Source organism: Staurois parvus, unplaced genomic scaffold, assembly GCF_062004578.1.
Source record: "Staurois parvus isolate SC_StPar_1 unplaced genomic scaffold, SC_StPar_1.0 ptg000438l, whole genome shotgun sequence".
In the NCBI taxonomy this organism is placed as follows: domain Eukaryota; kingdom Metazoa; phylum Chordata; class Amphibia; order Anura; family Ranidae; genus Staurois; species Staurois parvus.
The window spans coordinates 5,961,415-5,983,476 of NW_028318234.1; the positions used below are offsets into that span (position 1 = coordinate 5,961,415).

The 22,062-nt window shown below is 41.6% G+C and overlaps 1 protein-coding gene across 2 annotated transcripts in view; it reads right to left on the reverse strand.

Annotated features, from left to right (window-relative positions):
• Positions 1–22,062, reverse strand: part of EGFLAM (EGF like, fibronectin type III and laminin G domains) — a 240,501-nt gene that overhangs the window by 105,668 nt on the left and 112,771 nt on the right. For both annotated transcript variants that reach the window (XM_089687830.1, XM_089687829.1), the window contains exons 3-6: positions 18,448–18,531; positions 15,673–15,699; positions 13,422–13,539; positions 12,688–12,823 (exon numbers count right to left, since the gene is read on the reverse strand). In XM_089687830.1, coding sequence (XP_089543956.1) covers positions 12,688–12,823; positions 13,422–13,539; positions 15,673–15,699; positions 18,448–18,531 — 365 coding nt within the window. The remainder of the gene's footprint in view (positions 1–12,687; positions 12,824–13,421; positions 13,540–15,672; positions 15,700–18,447; positions 18,532–22,062) is intronic.

Sequence of the window (22,062 nt, forward strand, 5' to 3'; positions counted from 1 at the left end):
AGCAGGCTGGGGGTTCGTAATGATGTCATCACTCACGACACATTGCACATGTGATGAATGGCAGGCTGGGTCACACTCACACAGACACGAGACATCAGAGTCCAACATTACCTTCCTCGCCATGTGCAGCTCCACCTCCGCTGATGGAGGGGAAGAGTGACAGGGAGCGAGGAGCCAGACACACAAGGAGGTGCAATTAAAGGTAGGTTTATTATACAAAAACAAGACAGAGTGTATGCAAGTCCAACAGCAACAGCGGATGACTTGGTAGAACAGTAGCCAGGAAGGATGGTCACCAGAGCCGGGGTCAGAAGCCAGGAAGGATGATCGCCAGAGCCGGGGTCAGAAGCCAGGAAGGATGGTTGCCAGAGCCGGGGTCAGAAGCCAGGAAGGATGATCGTCAGAGCCGTAGTCAGAAGCCAGGAAGGATGGTCGCCAGAGCTGGGGTCAGAAGCCAGGAAGGATGATTGCCAGAGCCGGGGTCAGAAACCAGGAAGGATGGTCGCCAGAGCCGGGGTCAGAAGCTAGGAAGGAGTCTTGCCAAAGCCGAGTCGGTATCCAGGAGAGCAATGAGAAACTAATTAGGAGGTTGCTGCTGTGCAACAGACAGGACAAGAAAGCAATGGACAGCTACAAACAGCAGACTTATATGTGATAAGCCGCCACCTCCTGGGGGAGGAGCCACAGGGGGCTGAAAGCATAAAGGATCCCACAATGCTTTGCAGACACCTAAGATGGATGCCAGCACATGGAGAAGCACAAGCCCTGAGGAAAGGTAGGACCTTGACAAAGAGAAGGACTGGAACTCCATAGTGATTAGCAGCCACCAGCTGACTTGCAGTAAGGGACAGCACCTGAGAGGAACACTGGAAGGAGGGGCAGCTCAGCTGCTACGCTGGCCCCAGACACAAGGCATCTTCCTCTGTCCTTTCTTCATCCCCTCTGCTGCCTCTCCTCTCAGCTGAAGGATCATTCATGATGTGGCGGCATCCCACACAGAGAGAGTGTTGGCGAGAGCTGCGCCCAGGTGCCCCTAGGTGGCAGTGCGCCCTAGGTGGCAGCCTAGTTTGCCTAGTGGAAGCAACGACCTTGACAGGTTCTTTAGTTTGTGGATGATTGACTTCTCATTTGATGATGCCCAAATAGATCCAATGTACGGGGGGCGCGGGGAGGATATACTTTATACAGACCACCAAAGTTAGGGGCATTTTTCCCACTGATTTCCAATTAATTGATGTCAAAAGCATGTAACGCTCTCCTGTTCCATGGCAGCTGCTGGTCTCATCCCGGTTTTGGCTGAACTGTACTCTCCCTGTCTGACTCTTCACCTACAGGGTGATTGCTGTAAACACAGCCTCTGGGTGGAGACCAAACCTATTTTAGGCCTGCCAAGCCCTTAGTGCCATTCTTGTGATAGTATTTACAATACGTTCTTCAAGATCCCTGTTTGCCTGCCTTGTTTCTGTGCTTCGACCTTTACCTTCGCCTGATCTCTGCCCTGTCAGCTAGTTTGGATTTCCTTGTTATCAACCTCCGATTGGACTTTTGACTGCTCTCTGAACTATGCCTGCCCTTTGACCACAGATTTGACCATGACTACTCTGAATATTACCTGCCCTGAACCCAGACAGCCACTGGACCATTCTGCTTGTTTGTCAACTGCAAGTAGCTGTTTGCTATACTTAGCCTGTGCCTGCCACAGCGTGGTAGCCAGGCACTATAGCTTTGTGTATAAGACCTGGGGCAAATGAGTACTGGTAGGCCTGCTTGCCTTATATGAAAGGGGGCTGCTATAATTGAGGAACACAGAGCCAGCTATATTGCCTGTTCATCAATGCTAGGGGTAGGCGGTGTAACAATTGGTTTTAGCAGTTCCCCGAGACCTAAAAATTATTTTAATAGAAAATCTGGCATAAACAGGTTGAGAAAGGCTGGTCTAAAGGGTTCAAATTTCTCTAGCGTAAAATTCTTGGCACTTTCCTGCACACGGCATTCACCTCTCATACAAGAGAATGGCTGTATGTGTTTGTACTCAGCTAAACACTAATGGCTTCTGCATCTGCATTTACCCACACATTCCTGTACAGCATATATCCTTCAATGCGAAAGTGCTGCATTTGGAAGATACAATGTGCATATAGGTGCAGGTAAACATGGATGCCACCTGCACGGGTGCAGAAAAACAGGTGTGTTTAATGCCCTACTGTGATCTGTAGTTCCTTCCACCAGCACAATGTCACCACTGTGTCCTCTAGTGACATAGAGGTTGATGGATGAAACCACATAGAGCAGAGGGGAACCAGGTATTAAACACACCTGGATGCATTTCAGCTAGCTTCTCTCTTAAACAGAACAATGTCTGGTGGCATGGGCAGTAGGTCTAGTAAGGATTTGTTTGATTTTTTTTTACAAGCAGGGAGCTCTTCTTTTTGCTAATTTTTTTGTTACTAGCCACTGATTAGAAGAGGCACCTACAAACATGACAATGGAACCAATGGGCTAAGGCCCAACAAATAAAATATCAAAGACCCTGCAGTGCTTGCCCCTCAGAAAAACTTTAACCAATATAGGACTTTGGGTGTGTTATGTATGGCCCAAAAAGGTGTCATCAAAGTACACAGGGTGTACGTAGAATGTCAAACAGCCAAAGCCTTTACCAGCAATGTACTACAGAAACATTTATAACTGCTGCTGTCAAAATGGAACTTCTGGTCAGTATTTGTAAACACTGTTCAAAAGTGTGATTTAGAGATACAATGTAACATCAGGAAAATGAATGAATGAGCACTAGCCAGCGTCCTTACAGTTCATTGAGGATTACAAGCTGTCTGCCACGGTGACAGGTGGTAGCTGTAGTTCATTCATTCACAGATTGCTGTAAATAAAGGACGTGGCCATGTGGGCAGAGTGCGAGGAGAAGATCCCTCACCTACTGTCACAGTGGGGGAATCGGAGAGGTGCAGGCAGGTGTTCTTTGGTAACAAGTTACACTTTAAATAAGGGTGTAACATGTAACGTTACCAAAGGTGAGCTTATCCTTTAAATAACACTGATCGACCTGGAAAAAGAATAAAGGAAACAATTTAACTTTGTTATGTTTTTTGTCGATGGGCTGCATAGAAAGTTAAAAAAAAAAAGTTGCAAGACAATATCACTTGTCCAAATATCACCCAAACCATACTTTCTGCTCCTCGCACGACCTCCTACTCTCTAGCTCCCTTGTCTCCTCCTCCCATGCTTATCTCTTCTCTTCCTCCTACCAGTCCATCCCCCACAGTTATTACCTTTTGTACCACTAGCCCCTCCCTCTTAGATTGTTATCTCCAAGGAGCAGGGCCCTCCTAACCCTCTTGTATTGAACTGTATTGTTACCGAATTGTCTCCTGTTATATTGTAAAGCGCTGAGCAAACTGTTGGCGCTATTTAAACCCTGTATAATAATAGTAATAATAATAATTTGTCTGTTAAAAAATCAAATATATATATATATATATATATATATATATAAAATTTGTTATCCTATTAATTTACTTAATTACAAAGCTATGACAATATAAATCCCATAGCAGAAATGTAAAAACTGACTTAGCCCATAAAGGCTGAAAGCTGAAGTGGGCAAGTGGCTGACATGTTCATTAGAGTCCATTCTCCCCACTGTACTGCAACATGTATACAAAGCTATGTTCCAGAATTAGAGGCTCTTATGGCTTGCACAAACAAGTACTTCTTGTTCAGACATTAATTTCTCCTGTCCTTTTTTTTTTTCTAAAAAAAAAAACTGAACAAGCTCAGTCTGAAAAGTCTTGTATTTCTAGAGCAATACCAGAGCACGGCAATAAGTAACTTTAATTTTTCTATGAAGAATACATGAGACTTGTCATACAATATGGCCATGCCATAAGTAACATTATCAGTACATCTGATTACTTATTGAATTTTAATTCTCTTCCTGTGGATGGGTCAGGGTGCCATGTCATTACCCTTCTGTGTCAGGTCAGGGTCGCCACAAGTAAAACAAATTCAGCATGTTAATATCATAGAAACACGAAGAGGCTATAGGAAGGAATGCGATTGTTTGCGTGTTAGGAAGTTGGTTATGGGAGCGTAGGGAATTGTGATCACAGTAAGCCAATGATAGCAATCCGCTTCATATCATGGAATGCAGTTCCTGTTTAAGAAAATCCGATTTATTGCTCTCCCCCGTAATCCCAGGAATTATTAATGATCTTTTCACAAATTGTAAACCGTATGTCAGCGATCCTACGACTGTCTAGATGGGTAGATATGTCCCTGTGAATGACAAGTGGAGGGAAGGGATTTTTGATTGCAGGGTACTAGATCCATCTATTCTCCTCAATATGTGTGATATTTGAACTTTGGGCCTCAAGTGGTCAAAAGACTTTTCTATGCAAGAAAAGGATGATTGTTCATCATTCTCAGAAGCTGACAAACAAATCTATTAAAGTGAATATATTTCAGCCTACTCCTATCAACCTCTTCCTGCTGGCTGTATGCATACAATTGTGCTCAAAAGTTTGCACACCCTTGAAGTTTGGCATTTGTATTGAAAATATGACTGATCATGCCAAAAAAACAGTTTTTTTTAGGATAGTGACCATATGAAGCCATTTACTATCACATAGTTGTTTAGCTCCTTTTTAAATCATAATGAGGACAAAAACTACGCAAATGTTCCTGATCAAAAATGTACATCCCCTGAAATGTGTGGCCTTGGTACAGACACATAAGGTGACACAGGCAGATAAACATGGCAATTAAAGGTTAATTTCCAACATCTGTGACTTTTTGTATTTCAATGATTTTTTATTAGTTTATAAACATTTAAAAAAAACAGAAGCAACAAGACACGCCCACGTAGAGGCCATCAATTGCACATAAAAATATAAAGAAAACAGTACTCTGACCAGGGGCGGACTGACAACTCATGGGGCCCCCGGGCAATAGGGGATCATGGGGCCCCTGTGTCCTGTCCTTGCCCAAACTCAAAAAATCCTATGAAAAAGGCACCAGAGGCATCTCATGGGGCCCCCTACTGACCTCGGGGCCCTCGGGCAGTGCCCAAGTTTCCAAATGGTCAGTCCGCCCCTGGCTCTGACACCAACAGAGCAAAAGGTGCGCCCATGCAGGGGCTATCAATGGCACAAAAATGACAAAACCATTGGTATAACATCGACAGTAACTCAAACCAAAGGCAGCTATCCGCTGCCACACCAAAAACAAGCAGAAATAAAAAAAGAGGGAGGAGTATAGAAGGAAAAAAGATGACGAGACCATGAGCAGGGGTTCAGGAATGCCAATACCGAGCAACATCACAACCCCAGACTATCATCTGTGACTTTTTAAATTGCAGTTAGTGTCTGTGTTTAAATAGTGAGTGTGTTAGCTCTCACATGGACACACTGAGCAGGCTACATATTGAGCCATGGGAGCAGAAAAGAACTGTCACAAGACCTGCGTAACAAGGTAACGGAACTTTATAACGATGGAAAAGGATATAAAAAGATATCAAAGCCTTGAATATGCCAGTCAGTACTGTTCAATCACTTATGATTGAAATGAATTAAATCCAAAGTAATCAGATGTGCTGATAATGTTACTTATATATTCTATAAAACGTAGGTATGGTCATATTGTATAACAAGTCTCATTTATTCTTCATAGAAAAATTGTTGCTCTCAATGATTTATTTTACTTTAAGGCACCATGCAAACTGATTTAAAAAAAATGCCAGTTCTCTTAGCAGAAAAAAAACGCTAATTTTTCTTTTAGAAGCATTTAGTAGCATTTAGGGATGTTTCGTGTTTTGTTTTCTGCCAGAAAACCGCTCTCAAATAAGGAAAACAGAAGGGTTTTTTCTGCCTCTAAACACTGCACTTAAAATATGCCTTTGATTTATTTGACTTTTTTTTCACAGTTTTTTACTCTCTATGAAAAAAATGTAAATGATGGGACTAATGATGGAATTTTTGGGAGCAAAAGTACATGTCTAGGAAAAGGAGCTTCTGAAACCCTCAGCAGCCATTTAAAGCATCTTTAAAAACAACCAAAAATCAAGCACTTAAAGTGGAATTTCAGTAATGCTTTAACTAAAGCTAAAGTTACTCCTACCCCCATCCACAACCTACTCTATGTAACCATGTAAAGAAAAGATCTGTATACTTACCTATTCAGAAGTCATTCCGGTCCGGTCTCAGGACGAGCTGCAAGCGGCGGATTCTTAGTGCAGAAGGGGCAGCCAACAATGGATGTCCCATAGTAAGTCTATGGATGATGAACTCTTCCAGGCATTTCCCAGCCATTGTTGGTTTTCTCTGCACACAGGAGCCACTGCTGGAGACCAGACCGGCTTCAGAATAGGCAAGTATATAATTATTATCTTTACAGAGTTAAATAGAATAGGCTTAGAATGGAAATGGGAGTAGGTTTCGTTTTAGTTAGGTTATAACCGGAATGCTACTTTACCACTAGAAGATATTGGCCAAATGGCATTAACAGCTTCCCATCTGCCCTATAGGAGAAATTCTGCTACAGGGTGGCAGGGGTGCACAAAATCACGCATATATACGTGATTTCGCAGTTCCGGGTAGGGGGCCCTACCCGCCGTACCATTTGCAGCCTCAGCTGTCAATCACCAGGTCCTGGCTGGTGATTACTTGCCAGCACCTGGTGATCGCGGAGAATTACCGACAGGGGAGAGAACTTTATGTAAACAATACAGATCTCTCCCCTATCAGCTCCTGCACACTGTTTTGTATGGCTCTGCATAGCAGTGTGCTTACAGTGGAAAGCACACACACAGAATACTGTGAAACAGCACACAGTTAATCCTTTGATTGCCCCACATGTTAACCCCTTCCTGCACAGTGCCATTAGTACAGTGTCAGTGCTTTTTATTAGCACTGATCACTCTATTGGTGTTGCTGGGGATGTGAGTGACACAAGTTTCAGAATGCCCTCCACAGTCACACAGTCGCCGCCATTACTAGTAAAAAAGAAAAAATTCCAGTATATATATACCGCCATTTGTAGATGCTATAACTTTCACGTAATCCAATTTACATGTATTGGGATTTTTTATAGCAAAGATGTAGCAGAATACATTTTGCCCTAAATTTATGATAAAATGTGATTTTAAATTTTTTTTATTGCACATGTTTAATATCAAAAAGTCTAAAATATTGTTTTTTTCTCAAAATTGTTGGTCTTTTTTTGTTTATAGCGCAAAAAATTAAGAAAAACGCACAGGCGATCAAATACCACTGAAAGAAAGCTCTATTTGTGGGAAGAAAAGGGCATCAATTTCATTTGGGTGCAGTGTTGCATGACCGCGCAATTGTCAGTTAAAGTAAAAAATGGCCAAGTCAGGAAGGGGGGTAAATCCTCTGGAGGACAAGTGGTTAGAGCACAACCACAGTGTAGTGCTACAAAGGAGGAATTAGGGCCTATGGAAGTAATATGTAAATATGGCTGCCCCTATGTACACCTATAACTCTAAAAATTAGATAGTGTAACTGGAAAACATATCCATTCCTTTTTAAAGCTTTCAAAAGACTTGAGACAGCAGTTGAAGCGGAACTTCTACTTCTAGCATTAGTAAATAGATAAATCATATCATATTTGTTTGTTTTAACTTTTTTTGCATTCCTTCATTTACTTCCAGGTTTCCCTGCCTAGGCAAATGATGTCATACATCCCCGGAGTCTTCAGGAGGGGAGGGTTCTCAGCTTAACCAATGCCTGAGCTAAGGACAGGTGGATTCCAGGAAGTAACTGCTACATGAATCATCTGCCTTACTCAAGATGGCCACTGCCAGAAATGCCAGGAGGTGTTATTCAAAATGATTTCTCAGCAAAATAAATCAAATGAGACATGGATGGAGGAGTTTGTTTTGAATACTAAAATGAATTATATAGCATTTTTGGTTTCTGGTACTCAGATGCAGTGCAGTTCCACTTTAATGACCAAATTTCCATCTGGAATTTCTGGAAATATTTACACATGTGGAACTGGTGTGACTGCCATCCTTTTCATCATGGACTTTATTTGACATTCCAAACACCCTTTATATTGGAAAGCAAAAATAAAAATACAAGGACTTTCTAATGTCCTTTTCTCTGCCATGACTTATTTAAGACATAATGAGGCAATAAAAAGAAAATGAATATGTTGTAATAAAGCAGTAATTAGGAGGAGAGATGGTGCCAGTGTGAAAAATGGCCCTGTGCACCACTAGTCAACTGGACACACAGTTGGACAATTTAAAGCATAAGATGAAAAACAGGCAGTGAAAATCATGAGCAAGAATAATTAGTAGGTCTATGAAAATGTCAACATTTTCCGTATAAGTGAGCAATGTTCGCCCCTAAGAAATATGTAGATTTAATCTTTAATATTCTTTGCTTAATTGTTAATTAGTGTTTTGGTTTGTTTTTTCAACCCCAAATCTGCCCAAAATAGTAGATACCAGCAGGAGCGGACTGACAACTCATGGGGCCCCCAGGCAATAGGGCATCATGGGGCCCCTGTGTCCTTGCCCAAAGTCAAAAAAGCCTATGAAAAAGGTACCAGGGGCATCTTGTGTGGCCCCCTACTGACCCCAGGCCCTCGGGCAGTACCCCAGTTTCCAAATGGTCAGTCCGCCCCTGGATACCAGTGCCCAGAAACACTGGATGAAAACCTTCCTTATTCTGACTTACCCTATTTTCACATCTATGCGGGGGGTGCCGCTGCAGATCCGCACGAAAATTCGTGCAGCCGCACCACCCGCACAGAGAACTGCGGACCCGTGGGCGGGTGCCAATACTTCCAATGGCGCGCCGCCCGCACTGGAAAACACAACCGTATTGGAAACCGAGGTTCCCATGCGGGCTGTGTTTTCCAAAGAAGTGCAAGAACTTCTTCCCTGCGTGCCCCGGGGCACGGGAGTCCATTCACATCTATGTGGCCCACACGGACGCATAGATGTCAACGGGGGGTCAGGCAGGAGAGGCCAAGTAAAGCACAACCTGTGACACATCACTCAGCCAGCCCAGACTCTGGAGAGATCCCGACTTTCAAGCTTTATTGATGTACAGATATCGGTACAATAACACAATGCAACACAGTACACAATCAAAAGCATGAGCAATCAAATCCAAACAGGTCTCACGTTGCAATTTGTTGTGACAAAACTATAAAATGAAAGATTTTATATAAATTAAACTAAGAAGACATCAGACAGAAGGGAAGGAGTAGGAGCGCTGAGAATGATCAACAGTAAGTTAGAGGGGGGGATAATAAAGCAACTAGACTGGGCCCTCAGGAGATATAAAAATGGTACAGTACAGGACAAAAAATAGATACATCAATATATACATTTAAGAATTTGTTCTCAGTTTCCCACAATGGCTACAGTGGGACTCGGCGGCAGATTGAATAAAATGAAATTCGCCAACCTGGAGGAACCAGAAGGGTAAACTGGCCCACTAAATAAAAACAGGTGTCAGAATGTGAGAGCCACCAGTCCCATATTTTGTTATATTTAGAGGGACATCACCGATGAAGTTATATCAACTTTTTATAGGAAAGCGTAGAATTAACATCAGTCAACCAGGAACGAAACTTGGGAGGGGCCGCCTGCATCCAAGTATGTGTAATCACCTTTCTAGAACTAAACAGAGTATAGATCCCGAATTCAATGTCGGGATTCACCCAGATGCCTGGACCACATGCTGCTGAGATCCTGAGCAAGCCGCTCCCGCCCCCTCCACAGCCCAGCATTCCAGTGAGCACTGGAGGGGCAGAACAGAGGGCTCAATAAAGACTGAGAACTGAGCAATCAGCAATCTTTGATCTCTTGGTTCTCAATCTTAGAAGCGGCATGGGACATCCACATAGGGGAGTATAGAGGGTTTTTTTTTTTTATTCCTGAACTTCTCTATTAAATTAACAAAGGCCTTGTTAAAATAGCAGTTTTCGCTGCAATACCCACATCCTTTTCAGTTCTGTCCCTTGTTGACATTCCACTTTACAATCCAGCGCCAGTAGTCCTCTACTGGGTGTCATTCAATCCACTTTCTGTGAGCCCAGAGCATCAAAGATATGCCCATGCTGGGAAATCAATAAGCTGACTCACAGGAGAAATCTACAGAGAACAGGATTCACCCACCACCAGAAGAAGAAGGGGACCCATGACATCACATGACTGGACAGAAGACCCATGGAAAAAAGGGATATGTACTTTTTTTATTCCCAAAACACCTTGGAATGAAGATACCACTTCCCCACATCTAGGCACTGATGACTGAGATAGTCCTCCTGCCAATTGTCCAGTCTGGGAATGTGGACCATGGACAAGGCTGGAACGTGTGACACACTGCTCCTGACCTAAGGTACTCTTGCCACCAACTCCATTGTGCTCAAGGCAGAGGCATGGTGACCAGGGACTATGCCCATGCTGGAGAAAAGGGAGGACCAGTTGTGAGAGGGTTAGAGGCGCCCTACTGGACCCACTCTACCAGGGTACAAGCACTTTTACAGAGAATAATTCCCCATTCTGCCCACTTCTCCTCCATGGAGTGGGTCTTCAGAGACTGGAACCACCATATTCAGATAGCCACTGCCCTGAACACTCAACTACACCACATTGCTCTGCTGCACCAAGGGTGAGCACCACATATGTAGTCCATTGCCTAAGCAGCATTATAGGCCAACCCTAAATCTTCCCAGATCTGGGTATGATTCCCTGATGCACTGGCGAGGGGTGACCCAACTGGAAACTGTAATTCTTTTGCTGCAGTGGTGTTGATGCAGCTAGGAGGAGGAGAGATTTCTTCATGTGAAGAGCCAGCAAAGTCTTCAATCTTCCAATATAATTAGAATCATAAGCCATAAACCTGCTCTCAGTACAGAGAGGTCATCCATAATTTAAAGTGGCAGCATGGTCAGGATTTAAAGGAAACTGTCTTGTGATATACAATTAAGAAATCCAAGTTTTCTGAAGTTCTGTGAATCATAACCATTTGCCATTAAAACATAGTAAAATACTTATTTTCACTTCTTTCATCATTTGTTGCATCACATTGCTGCTCCCCTGTAGCTTCAACCTGTCTAATTGCACTTTAATGAATGCTGCAAGGCATTTGTCACAGCAGGTTTTCTAATGGTGACAATTGAGTCAAACATTTTTGCATAAAATGTATAATTAAGTGGCCACTTGTAATCAGGATGACAACGCAGGAAAATAACTGGGAGACAAGGATAAAGTGTTGTCACGTTTTGAACAATGTGATTGAGACTAACTCCATCTTTCTGTCACTTTAAAATAGTTCATTTGGACCAAGCTAGTCCACACACACTATTACCTTCACTAACAGATGCGCCTGCTGTCAGCGCTGTATAAAATGTATGTAGCATCAGCTATATACAGTATACACCGTTGTGTTCTGCCAGCAAAATAGGGAGTTGGGCTGGGAGCAATTGGCCATTAAAGGAAGCATTTTCTTTTCTTTTTTTTTTTTTAATCCAAACAACTTTTATTGTCAAGAGAAAATGGAACAGTACTTACAGAATCCACAATGACATGACTGCAACAGCAGGATTACACATAAATGGAACAGCGTGGATACGCAGATCCCGCAATAAACAGAACAACAGAAATGGTAATCAAACAAAACAGAGACCACAAGGATCCAAAACTTTCTTGACAATAGCTGGCTTTATCCTTTTTACGTCTTATTCTTTCCTGGCCAGTTGTAGCATTTTGTTTTGTAACTGTAAAGAAGGCTTCCTCTGATAGGCTGATCATGACGTCATACTGCTACAGGAGCACAGCGCTGCATATTGTGCATAGCTCATGCTACATACAGTTTATACAGCGCTCCCAGCAGACACATCTGTTAGGGAAGGCAATACTTTGTTTGAATCTGCTTGGTCCTAACTAACTATTTTAGAGACCAGAAACTGGAGCCTGGCTTTAATGTGTAACTCCAAGGCATTTGTGATTGGATGAGTGGAGAAGGGTGGAAGGGGTTTATTGAAAGTTTTTGTAGCTAGAGTTCAGCTTTAAGCTCATTAAACAACGATGCAAAAAGCTAATGGAGTTAATTTACTAAAGGCAAATAGACTGTATGCTCTGCTAGTGCAGTTGCACTCATTTTCCCGTAGGCTCCGTACACACGATGAGTATATTGGGCGAATGAGCGTCCATTTTTTTTTTGCATGTTAGTCTCATATTGAAAGTGAAGAGGTTGAGAAAATTCTTGTACGACAGAATAAAAATTCAAAAGTGATGTAATGTATTTTATTGTATTTTTGCATGAAAACTGTAGTGATTAGATGAAAATCGTACAATCTGGTATCATACAAGAAACATTTTTTAAAGTGATATTTTTCATACGATTTTCTGATCGTGTGTACTAGGCTTAAGTGAATGTACTGTGGTAAAGCTTCACTTTGTAAAGAATACCAAGTCTGATGCAAGGAAAATAATAAAAAAAAAAAAATAATAAAATTTTTTTTTTGCTTGCACATGATTGGATGATAGAAATCAGCAGAGTTTTACCGCATTTATTACGTTCTGGGGAAAATGAATGCAACTACACTTGCACAGTGCACAGTCTACTGCCTTTAGTAAATCCACCCCAAAGTGCTGTAATACTTGTTTGGAAAAAACTATAGATAACTAACCTTGTATATACTACAGAATAGTACTGAACGGCCGAGCTGCCCTCCCTGGTGCTCGGTTTCCAGGAGATAGCGACCTCCGCATCCGATACAACCACAACCTGGGGCTGAGCTGGGGGATCAGGTACTTGGCACTTATCTACAACAAAGGCAATGACACAAGTCAAACCTGAACTCAGCAGGAACAGCAAACAGCAGTCAATACAGAAATATGTGAATTGGCAGAGCAAGACGAACACCAACCGCCATCCACATATCATCTCAGGAGACAGATCATGGATTCGATTTGTAACTGATTACTACATTGATTTATCACATTCATCTACATCAGTCGCTGCTCATTTGTGAAGTATTACCGACACAACAACACAAAAATCAATGGCAAACCACTTCTAAGTAACCTGAATGTGTACATAAATGCTGATTACCAGTGTTTTACTAAAGCCAAACAAAGAGCCCCACAGTGTGTTGTGCGATTATCATAAATCTCTCCATATACCAGAACACTGCTTATATCAGCTAAATACAAATATACTGTATCTAATATAGGGATTGAAAGTAAGAAAAAACTGTAAAATGGTAATGAAGAACACTGCTGGCTCTGCTTAGATTCAAATAGGCCACATAACATAACAGGTTGACCATTCACGCCAAATCACTGAGTTTTATGATGCTAAAGAGCATTTGGGTATTTGACAGCCACTCAGGTACAAAAATCATCTAATTTATGGTCTCACCTTGGGATAACGTGAACACATCTCTTGGCATGCTGGCTCTTCCTTTTCCTGCCCAGCTGTAGGCTCCAACACTAACCCGATGCAGAGTCCCTGGCTGGAGGTTGCCGAGAACAGTTTTCTGATTGGAGATATAACAAAATGAAGTATGTGTGTACAAGAAAATGCAAACAGCTAATATGCTTTAAATGTAGAAAATCTTCAGATGACAAATAGATTATTATATATATATATATATATATATATATATATATATACAGTATATATATATATATTATAGTATATACAGTTCTAGACTCCTGTTTGTGTTTTTTCCTTAATATTCCCTTTATGTTGGCTCCTATCACCACCTGCCATACTTCCACCATCAGTCAAGCCCGTGGCACGTTACTGAGGGGCCAAGGACAGGATGACAAGCAGTGGGCAATCCAGTGGGCTGGGAGAGAAGCCAGCAGCTGAATAAGTGGCATATTGGAAAAAAATGTGGGTGGTTGAGGTGTACAAGTACATTTCAGGGAAGGATGGGGGAAATTTATGTTGTGGGTGGTTTTGTCCTAGGATGCGGGGGGATTGTACTGGGGGGATGGGTAAAGCATGCTCTTGAGGCACTCTGTGCATTCTTTACTCTTGACTGCTCACCCATGCACTCTGTGTATTACTTACTATTGATCCCTGCACTCTGTGTGTTACACACTTCTGACCCCTGAATTATGTGACTTAAACCCTCCTGACCCCTGCACTCTGTGTGTTACACACTCCAAACCACTGAACTCTTTGTGATACACATTCCTGACCCAGTGGTGTATTTTTTTTGTGTGCTGCCCTAGGCAACACAAGAAGCGCCCCCCCCCCCCCCCCCCCCGTCGCCACCACCAACCCCATCTCCAATGGGCATAGTGGGGCTTGTATATCTATGAGTGTGCCAGCACCTCTCAGCAGTAGTGTGGGATGTACAGGCTTGTCTCTGCAGGCAGCCAGGCTCAGATATCCCTGTTGTAGCAGGTTGTGAGGACAGCCCAGGCTCCTTCCATGTAAGCTGTCTTCCTGGGTCACCTCCATCATCTGCCCAACAGTCCTACCCCCCGCACCCCCCCCCCACCTTCCGCTCGCCACCAACAACCGATCAGTCATCACCACCACCCCAACCGCTAGATCTAACAAGCCGCTGTCCTGACCCCTGCACTCTGTGTGTTACACACTCCTGACCCCTGCACTCTGTGTGTTACACACTCCTGACCCCTGCACTCTGTGTGTTACACACTCCTGACCCTTGCACTGTGTGTTACACACTCCTGACCCCTGCACTGTGTGTGTTACATACTCCTGACCCTTGCACTCTGTGTGTTACACACTCCTGACCCCTGCACTCTGTGTGTTACACACTACTGACCCCTGCACTCTGTGTGTTACACACTCCTGACCCCTGCACTCTGTGTGTTACACACTCCTGACCCCTGCACTCTGTGCGTTACACACTCCTGACCCCTGAACTCTGTGTGTTACGCACTCCTGACCCTTGCACTGTGTGCGTTACATACTCCTGACCCCTGCACTCTGTGTGTTACACACTCCTGGCCCCTGCACTCTGTGTGTTACACACTCCTGACCCCTGCACTCTGTGTGTTATACACTCCTGACCCTTGCACTGTGTATGTTACATACTCCTGCCCCCTGAACTCTGTGTGTTACACAATCCTGACCCAGAACAGGGTGGGCTCAGGCTTTATTTTACCTTTAAGCAGTTTGGCTCCACCCATTGTTTGATCCCACCACATATGCTCTGTATGTGTACGCATCTATACTTTTTTGTCAGCATTGATCTATTTAAATTTTAGCATTTAGGTCTACTTTACGTCCATGCTCTAGAAAGATGCCCTGACATCAATGTTCATCTCTGACACTCTCAGAACAAAAGGGTATATATACTAAAAATGTTCTAGGCAGTGAAAGAGTTATGTTCTTCACGTCCATAACTGACAGATGGCAATGATTCTGCAAAAATTGTTCTGAAATTTTGTAGTATATTTGGAGGAAATTGCATGCTCCGTCAACATGTGTGAAGTGGGATGACTCAGTGGTATAACTGCTTTAATTACAGTACAAAGTAAAACTCTTTGCAGACCATCTGCTGCTTTTCTATATTCCACAAGTCCGTCACAAGTCCATCAACACTGCTACGTAGTAATAGCCTCAGCCACAATACAAATGTACAGTACATTGGTGACGTATCCAGCCGAGCGGCAGAGGTACTTACAAATGTTTCCACTGCATCTAGTTGCCCCTAAAAGAGAAACATTTCACAGCTTAGCTATTTTTCTTTTGTAAAACAGCTTTTAAAATAGCACTTATGGATTGCATTCGAAATGTTAAATAGAAAACTTGTGGAACGGGCTCTTACCAAGACACTCCACTGTGGAAAGAGATTAGATGAGCTACAGTAAGTTCACAAAGATGGATAAGAAAAAGGATACACAGTACTCATGTACAAAGGTGATAAGAGAATATGCCCTTGTAAAGCTAAACTCCAGGCAAACAGCTATATATGCAGCTGAAATATATATATGGGTACAGATCTACCTGTTAAAGGATTCCTAAATCAGTCTTGTGTCCAAAGTACAACTGCTGAATACCACAGCCAGATCCATCGTAGTACTGATCCAAATATCTAACAGCCGGCTGTAGTGAATGTAGGAGCTATCAGGTCCTTTCTGTACTTGATCATCCCAGGCTTAGTGCAGGGGAGATATTAAGGTTCTATTAGACCCCCTGATGTCTCTATAAAGCAGACATGTCACTACAAAATACTATCACATGGGGGTTCATCAGCCCCCTTGTTACAGCAATAATATAAATAATAAGTATGCATATATGAACTCGCTTTGACTTTCTAATTTGCATGACTCATTCCAATCAGTGACTAGAAAAGTATTAAAGTCCAACTCCAGGAAAATAACAAAATATCCCTTGAAGTGGGGCTGTGCCTGCACTGCAAGGGTTAATTGATCATCGTTTGTCCAAGGGAAGAAAATATTTTTTATTTACTTACCCGACCTTCCGCTCCTCCCCGCAGCTAGACTGGTCCTCAAAGCATCTGCACCCCCATGTTCTCAGGTCTAAGGTACTGACATCATCAAGACCAAAGCAGGATCCAAAACCCTGCTGTGGAAGTTTGGACGCTGAAGGGTTTATTTACTAAAGCTGGAGAGTGCAAAATCAGACTCACTTCTGCATAGAAACCAATCAGCTTCCAGGTTTCATTGCCAAAGCTTCATTGAACAAGCTGAGGTTAGAAGCTGATTGGTTTCTATGCAGAAGGGAGGATTTTGGACTCTCCAGCTTTAGTAAATAAACCCCTGAGGGACTGTCCACTGCTGGATCATAGGAGAGCACCGTCTGCTGGGGAAGGGGGATTCCAGGCAAGTAAACTTCATTGCTTCTCCCCAGACAAAATGAACAATTGACCCTTGCAGTGCTGGTACAGGCCCACTGCAACAAATCTTTTTTTCTTTATCCAGAGTTGTACTTTAAAGGATAAGTTTACCTTTGGGAGAATGTTACCCATATTTAGGGTATAAAGTGTAACATGGTCCAAGCCCCCCCCAACACACACACCTCCCCGATCCTCCCCCTGGAATCTGCTGATCACAGGTAAAATGCTTTCCAGGATCCTGAGGGAAAAATAATAAATGCACAGTTCTGCAGGAATATGTGCATTTAATCTTTTCCCAAAAGGCGAACTTAGCCTTTAAAGCAAGAAAGGGCCAGGCAATTAGAAGTTAGAGAAGTCAGACATGGCAGCCTCATATATCTCACAATGGGAATACCATTTAAGGCAATGAGTTGCATCAGTAGTTGTACCACTTTGACACATTTGGCCCCACAAAACTTATATCAAAGCTAATAATTATGTACAGTGAATTTGAATACATTTCATTAAAAAAAAAATTAGAAAATATAAAATATGATTTTTTGCATTTTCATATTCAGCAAGAAGATGGCATTCCTGACTCCTTTTAACATTTTCCATGCTCTCCTTTGGTTCTTGGTTAAAAAAAAGCCTGCCTATAGATCTCAGAATATGTAGACGATCTAAGTAAAAACCTGCCAAACGTTAAAAAATTTAATTCACCACCAAACAATTATGGTTACAAAATCTTTGAAAAACAATGTTGCCAAAGCTCCTAAATTCAGCCTAGGTATTTAGGCATCTCTGACTTTTTGTAAAAGGAAAACCTGCGCTACATCCAACAAATTCGAAAATTGACAAAATATGAAATGAATGGCAATAAACAAATAGATAAATGAATTACTGAAGTGAACTGCTGCTACTCTCTTCCTGAATACCAGAAAAGAAAGAGAACAAAAAATAAATGAGTGTGCTGTACACTAAAACAATAAAACCATATGACTAAACATAATATATCCAAAAACATGAGTAATTATGTGCAAATACTGATTGTGCAAAAAATATCTACAGTGCTAAAAAGTCCACATTTTTCAGCACACAGCACTTTCACATTGGATTTGGGACTTTTATGCTTATTCACTTCATGCATTTGGACATTTTAGCACTTTAGATATTTTTTCCACAATCAGTATTTGCACATAATTACTCTTGTTTTTGGATATATTATGTTTAGTTATGGGGTTTGATTGTTTTAGTGTGCATCTCTGACTTTTTATCATGAAAGGTTTGAGTTACTGTCCACCAGCCAGTCAACCAGAGTAAAAAAACAATTCAGAGAATAAAGGCAGCTTTAAAGAGAGTTAAAATATGAAAACCCAAACTTTAAATAAATTGTCACATTTACCCTTCAATGAGCAAGGGTTTCAAGAAGGGAAAGGATAGTTTTTAATGTTCAGTGATGGGCACCATAGAGTTTTTATCTTGAACGAATATTAATACATGGCTTATCTTTCGAAGTCCTTCTTTACCTGTTAATTGGAAGAAAGTTGTCTTCTGTAGCTGCTCATCGTAAATAATTTAGTAACACCATTCTAAATATATTCACATAATTAAGTAACTTACCAAGTTCAACATATCCAATTTAAGAGGAACATCCTGAGTTAGCTGTTTCACATGTTTACCGTTAATTACCTCCGTGTAGAAAACCTATGAAGGAAAGATGGAAAATTAAAATTGCAGCACAATCTGTACTTTAAGCAGACAAAGTGTCTCAACTTTACGTAAAAAAAGTTGACAGCAATATCAACGATTACTCATTAACGATGTACAGGAAAAGCTATTAAAAACAAAGTACAAATAAAATATTTAAGATTGCTATAATTGCTTAGCTAGCTTAAATATCACCGAGATAGTTTTTGCAAAAAAATTCACCTTTTAAAGAAGCATTGAAAATAGTGTATGCTTCTTACAGCCTAGGAAATGCATTCACATGGTGCAATCAGAAATAACCCATACCAATTAAAGGGCTATACCAGAAAATGAGTAAAACCAATCAGGGAGCTTCTAATACAATCTAATAAACAATGTATCAGAAAATTCACCCAGTTTGCATAAATCTAAGTTCTCTGTAATCAACTGCAGAAAGTATCCAAAGAGCACCTTACAGGGTCACTGGGAGTGCATTTGCTGGGACTAGGAGTGCTGTGTATGAGGGCCGTACTGAAAGTAATGCATACGCAGGCATAACTTTTTTATTAACTTACATAGGTCGTTTAAATTTCACATGTTGGTAGAATAATTTGTCCTCTGTGATAACTTGTCTTGTTTTATTGCAGGTTAATAATGGATTCCAAACAGAAGAAACATGCTGTCATTGAGTTCTTGACAAAGGAAGGCTGCCCGACATCCACAGAAAGCTACAGAATATTTATGGAGATGACATCACTGACAAGAGTCACCACTGACCAGAGATTGCTCTTTTCAATGGTGTCATCTCCGTAAACATTCTGTAGTCTTCTGTGGATGTTGGACAGCCTGAACTCCTCAAGAACTCAATGATGGCACATTGCTTCTGCTCGGAATCCGTTATTTAACTGCAATGAAAAAGAAGAAGAAATGTTATTATAGAAGAAGAGTTACTCTACCAACATGTGGAATCTGAACAACCCATGTAAGGTAATAAAAAGTTAAACCCACTTCTGCATTACATTCGGTATAAACCTTGCAGCTTCCTGTTTCCCACCTTCGTGAATCACCAATCACATTCTAACTTCCAATGCAAGTTTGAATCTGAATGATGGCTGTGAAAAACTTCACATTGCCGACATTTACAACAGGCTTTCCATTTGTGTATCTGTATTGGGTGTGTTTGACAATTGCTCCCCTAAATCACAGGCAGGTGTTCCCAGATCATCAAATTCTGAACAAAAGTTAGAGTTTGGATTGGTGAGTTAGATCAATGCCTGAGTGAAAACGTGACAAGAGAATAACGGTGACATGATCAACCTTGTCACCGATTGGCTCTTTCAATTTGCCCTGAATGTCAACATGACAGAGTCTCTTTAATTTAGGCTGAGGCACAAACATCAAAACTCTTGACTTACTTAAGTAACGCTGACAGAACTAACTCATGAAAGGAATAAATATTAAATGACAGGTCAACCATATTATGGAAGGGCAAAAAGAAATACAGCCTGCAAATTTAGCCATACAGATAAATAAGTATAAAAAAAACCATACAAATTTTGGACAAAAAATTAAAGTGTTTTTTTTTTTTTACTTTCATGCATTCTATGCATGAAGGTAAAAATCTTTCTGTGTGTAGCAATACTAGTCCAATACTTAGCTGAACCCTATCCAGTAATGTGCACAAGAGCCTCAGCTGTCCCAGATCTCTCCTTCTTCATTGGCTCCCACTACAGTCAATCACTGCCAGTGAGCCAATGTGGACAGCAGGGGGAGCAAGTGAGCTATGTCTGTATGTGAATGGACACACAGGAGTGAGCCTTCTTGGGTGCCCTCATAGCAAACTGCTTGCTTTGGGGGCACTTGGTAGAAGGGAGGGGCCAGGAGCACCATCGGGGGCCCCAAAAGAGGAGCCTCAGGGCTGCTCTGTGCAATGACTGATGGAGTTGTTGGAGACTGGGGATATGCTTCAGGAGGCAGTCATAGACAGGAGACATATTACATGAGACTGTGAAAAATCACTGCTATAACAAATCAACAGGGAAACACAGATTAGTGTTTTCAGGGGCCCCGAGGACTACACAAAAAAAGTATCATATGGCCCTTGGGCCTCATGTTAGGCACCAGGATGTTAGGTGGTCTAACGTGACCTTAAAGAGTAAAAAACATCTTTCAGATAATGACTCCCCATTCAACAGTTCAGCCTCAGTAGAGCCAATGTCAAGGTGGACATGAAAAGTTTGCTTATCCATTTTTCAGGACAGTTTGTTTTTACAGTAAATGTGATGCTTTACCATTCCTAGAGAAGATCATGTTTGGTGCAGAACAATCCTACGCATGCCGAATCTACAGCTAAAAAAAACAAAAAAAAACTTGTTGACTGTCTATTAGAGACACAGAGACTGCTGTTCCTGCGTTCATCTCTCTCCCATCTCTTTCCAGCTACATCCTCTTATTGATTAGTCTGTCCATCCCATTGTTACTAATTAGGTGGAAATTGTCATCAAAGCATAGCAGGACAGCCTATTGGGACCCCAATCTCCTCTCCAGCATTATCTCAGGAGGATAAACTCATTTTCTGTTTCAATAAATGACAGGGGTCTACATAACACATCTTTCAGATTCGATCTAAAAAACCGCAGCGGCGTCTAATGATTCTTGCTGGCAAAACACCTTTCCATTCCAGCCAGCGCCATTAAGAATTTTCATCCCGTGTGCATTTAACTTCAAGCACCCGTAATTTATGATTTAATTTTTCATCAATAGAAGTAATTGGTCTCTCACTTCCTCTAAATTCCAATACCCGTGGGCCGCGTACAATTAATTTTTATGGCTGCTTCTGCGGAAAATTTATTAAGCTTGTCTCTCATTGTTTTGTTTCTTGTTAAATCTTGCCGGGAGTCTGTAGTTTATGCAGATGGGTTTTAAATATGTGGCCCAAGAGAAACAGAGAAAGATGAGAACATGCACCCGACCAATCCACTGTGCCTATAAAACATTCTGTGCACTGCTTTCAATGGCAAGTCCACTTGTAGGACTGATGGATTGAAACAAGACTAGTGCACATAATTAACTTGCTAGAGGTCAATCTTTTTTGTATTTTTTATTTTTTATTATTTTATTTAAGATGCTAGCAGAAAAGTTAAAGGATCAAAATTTATACAAGGTTACATCCTTTGAAAGAGCTATGTCTAACATTCCCAACTGGGGTTAAGCAACTGCAAAAATTAAAGTAAACCTAACCAAAACTTTTTTTTTAAGTTTGGATCGTGTAGGAAAGGTTTGAACTCCTACCAGGTTATTGTTGTCTGTTTACCACTGAGGACATTTCCCTTTATTTCCGGAGCCAAAGACACAACAGGAAGTTATAGGACATCTCCAAAGGTGAAGGGTATTCCTCTGTTAGACAGATATCCCTGGAACAGGTTTCCCAACTAGATTTATCCTCACCTATAGTTCTGAGGACAACTTTAACATTTTGGGTTTACCATCCAATAGTCACCAGTACTAATAGAGGGGTAAATCTCCCAAAAGGGGGACCCAGGTTAATTT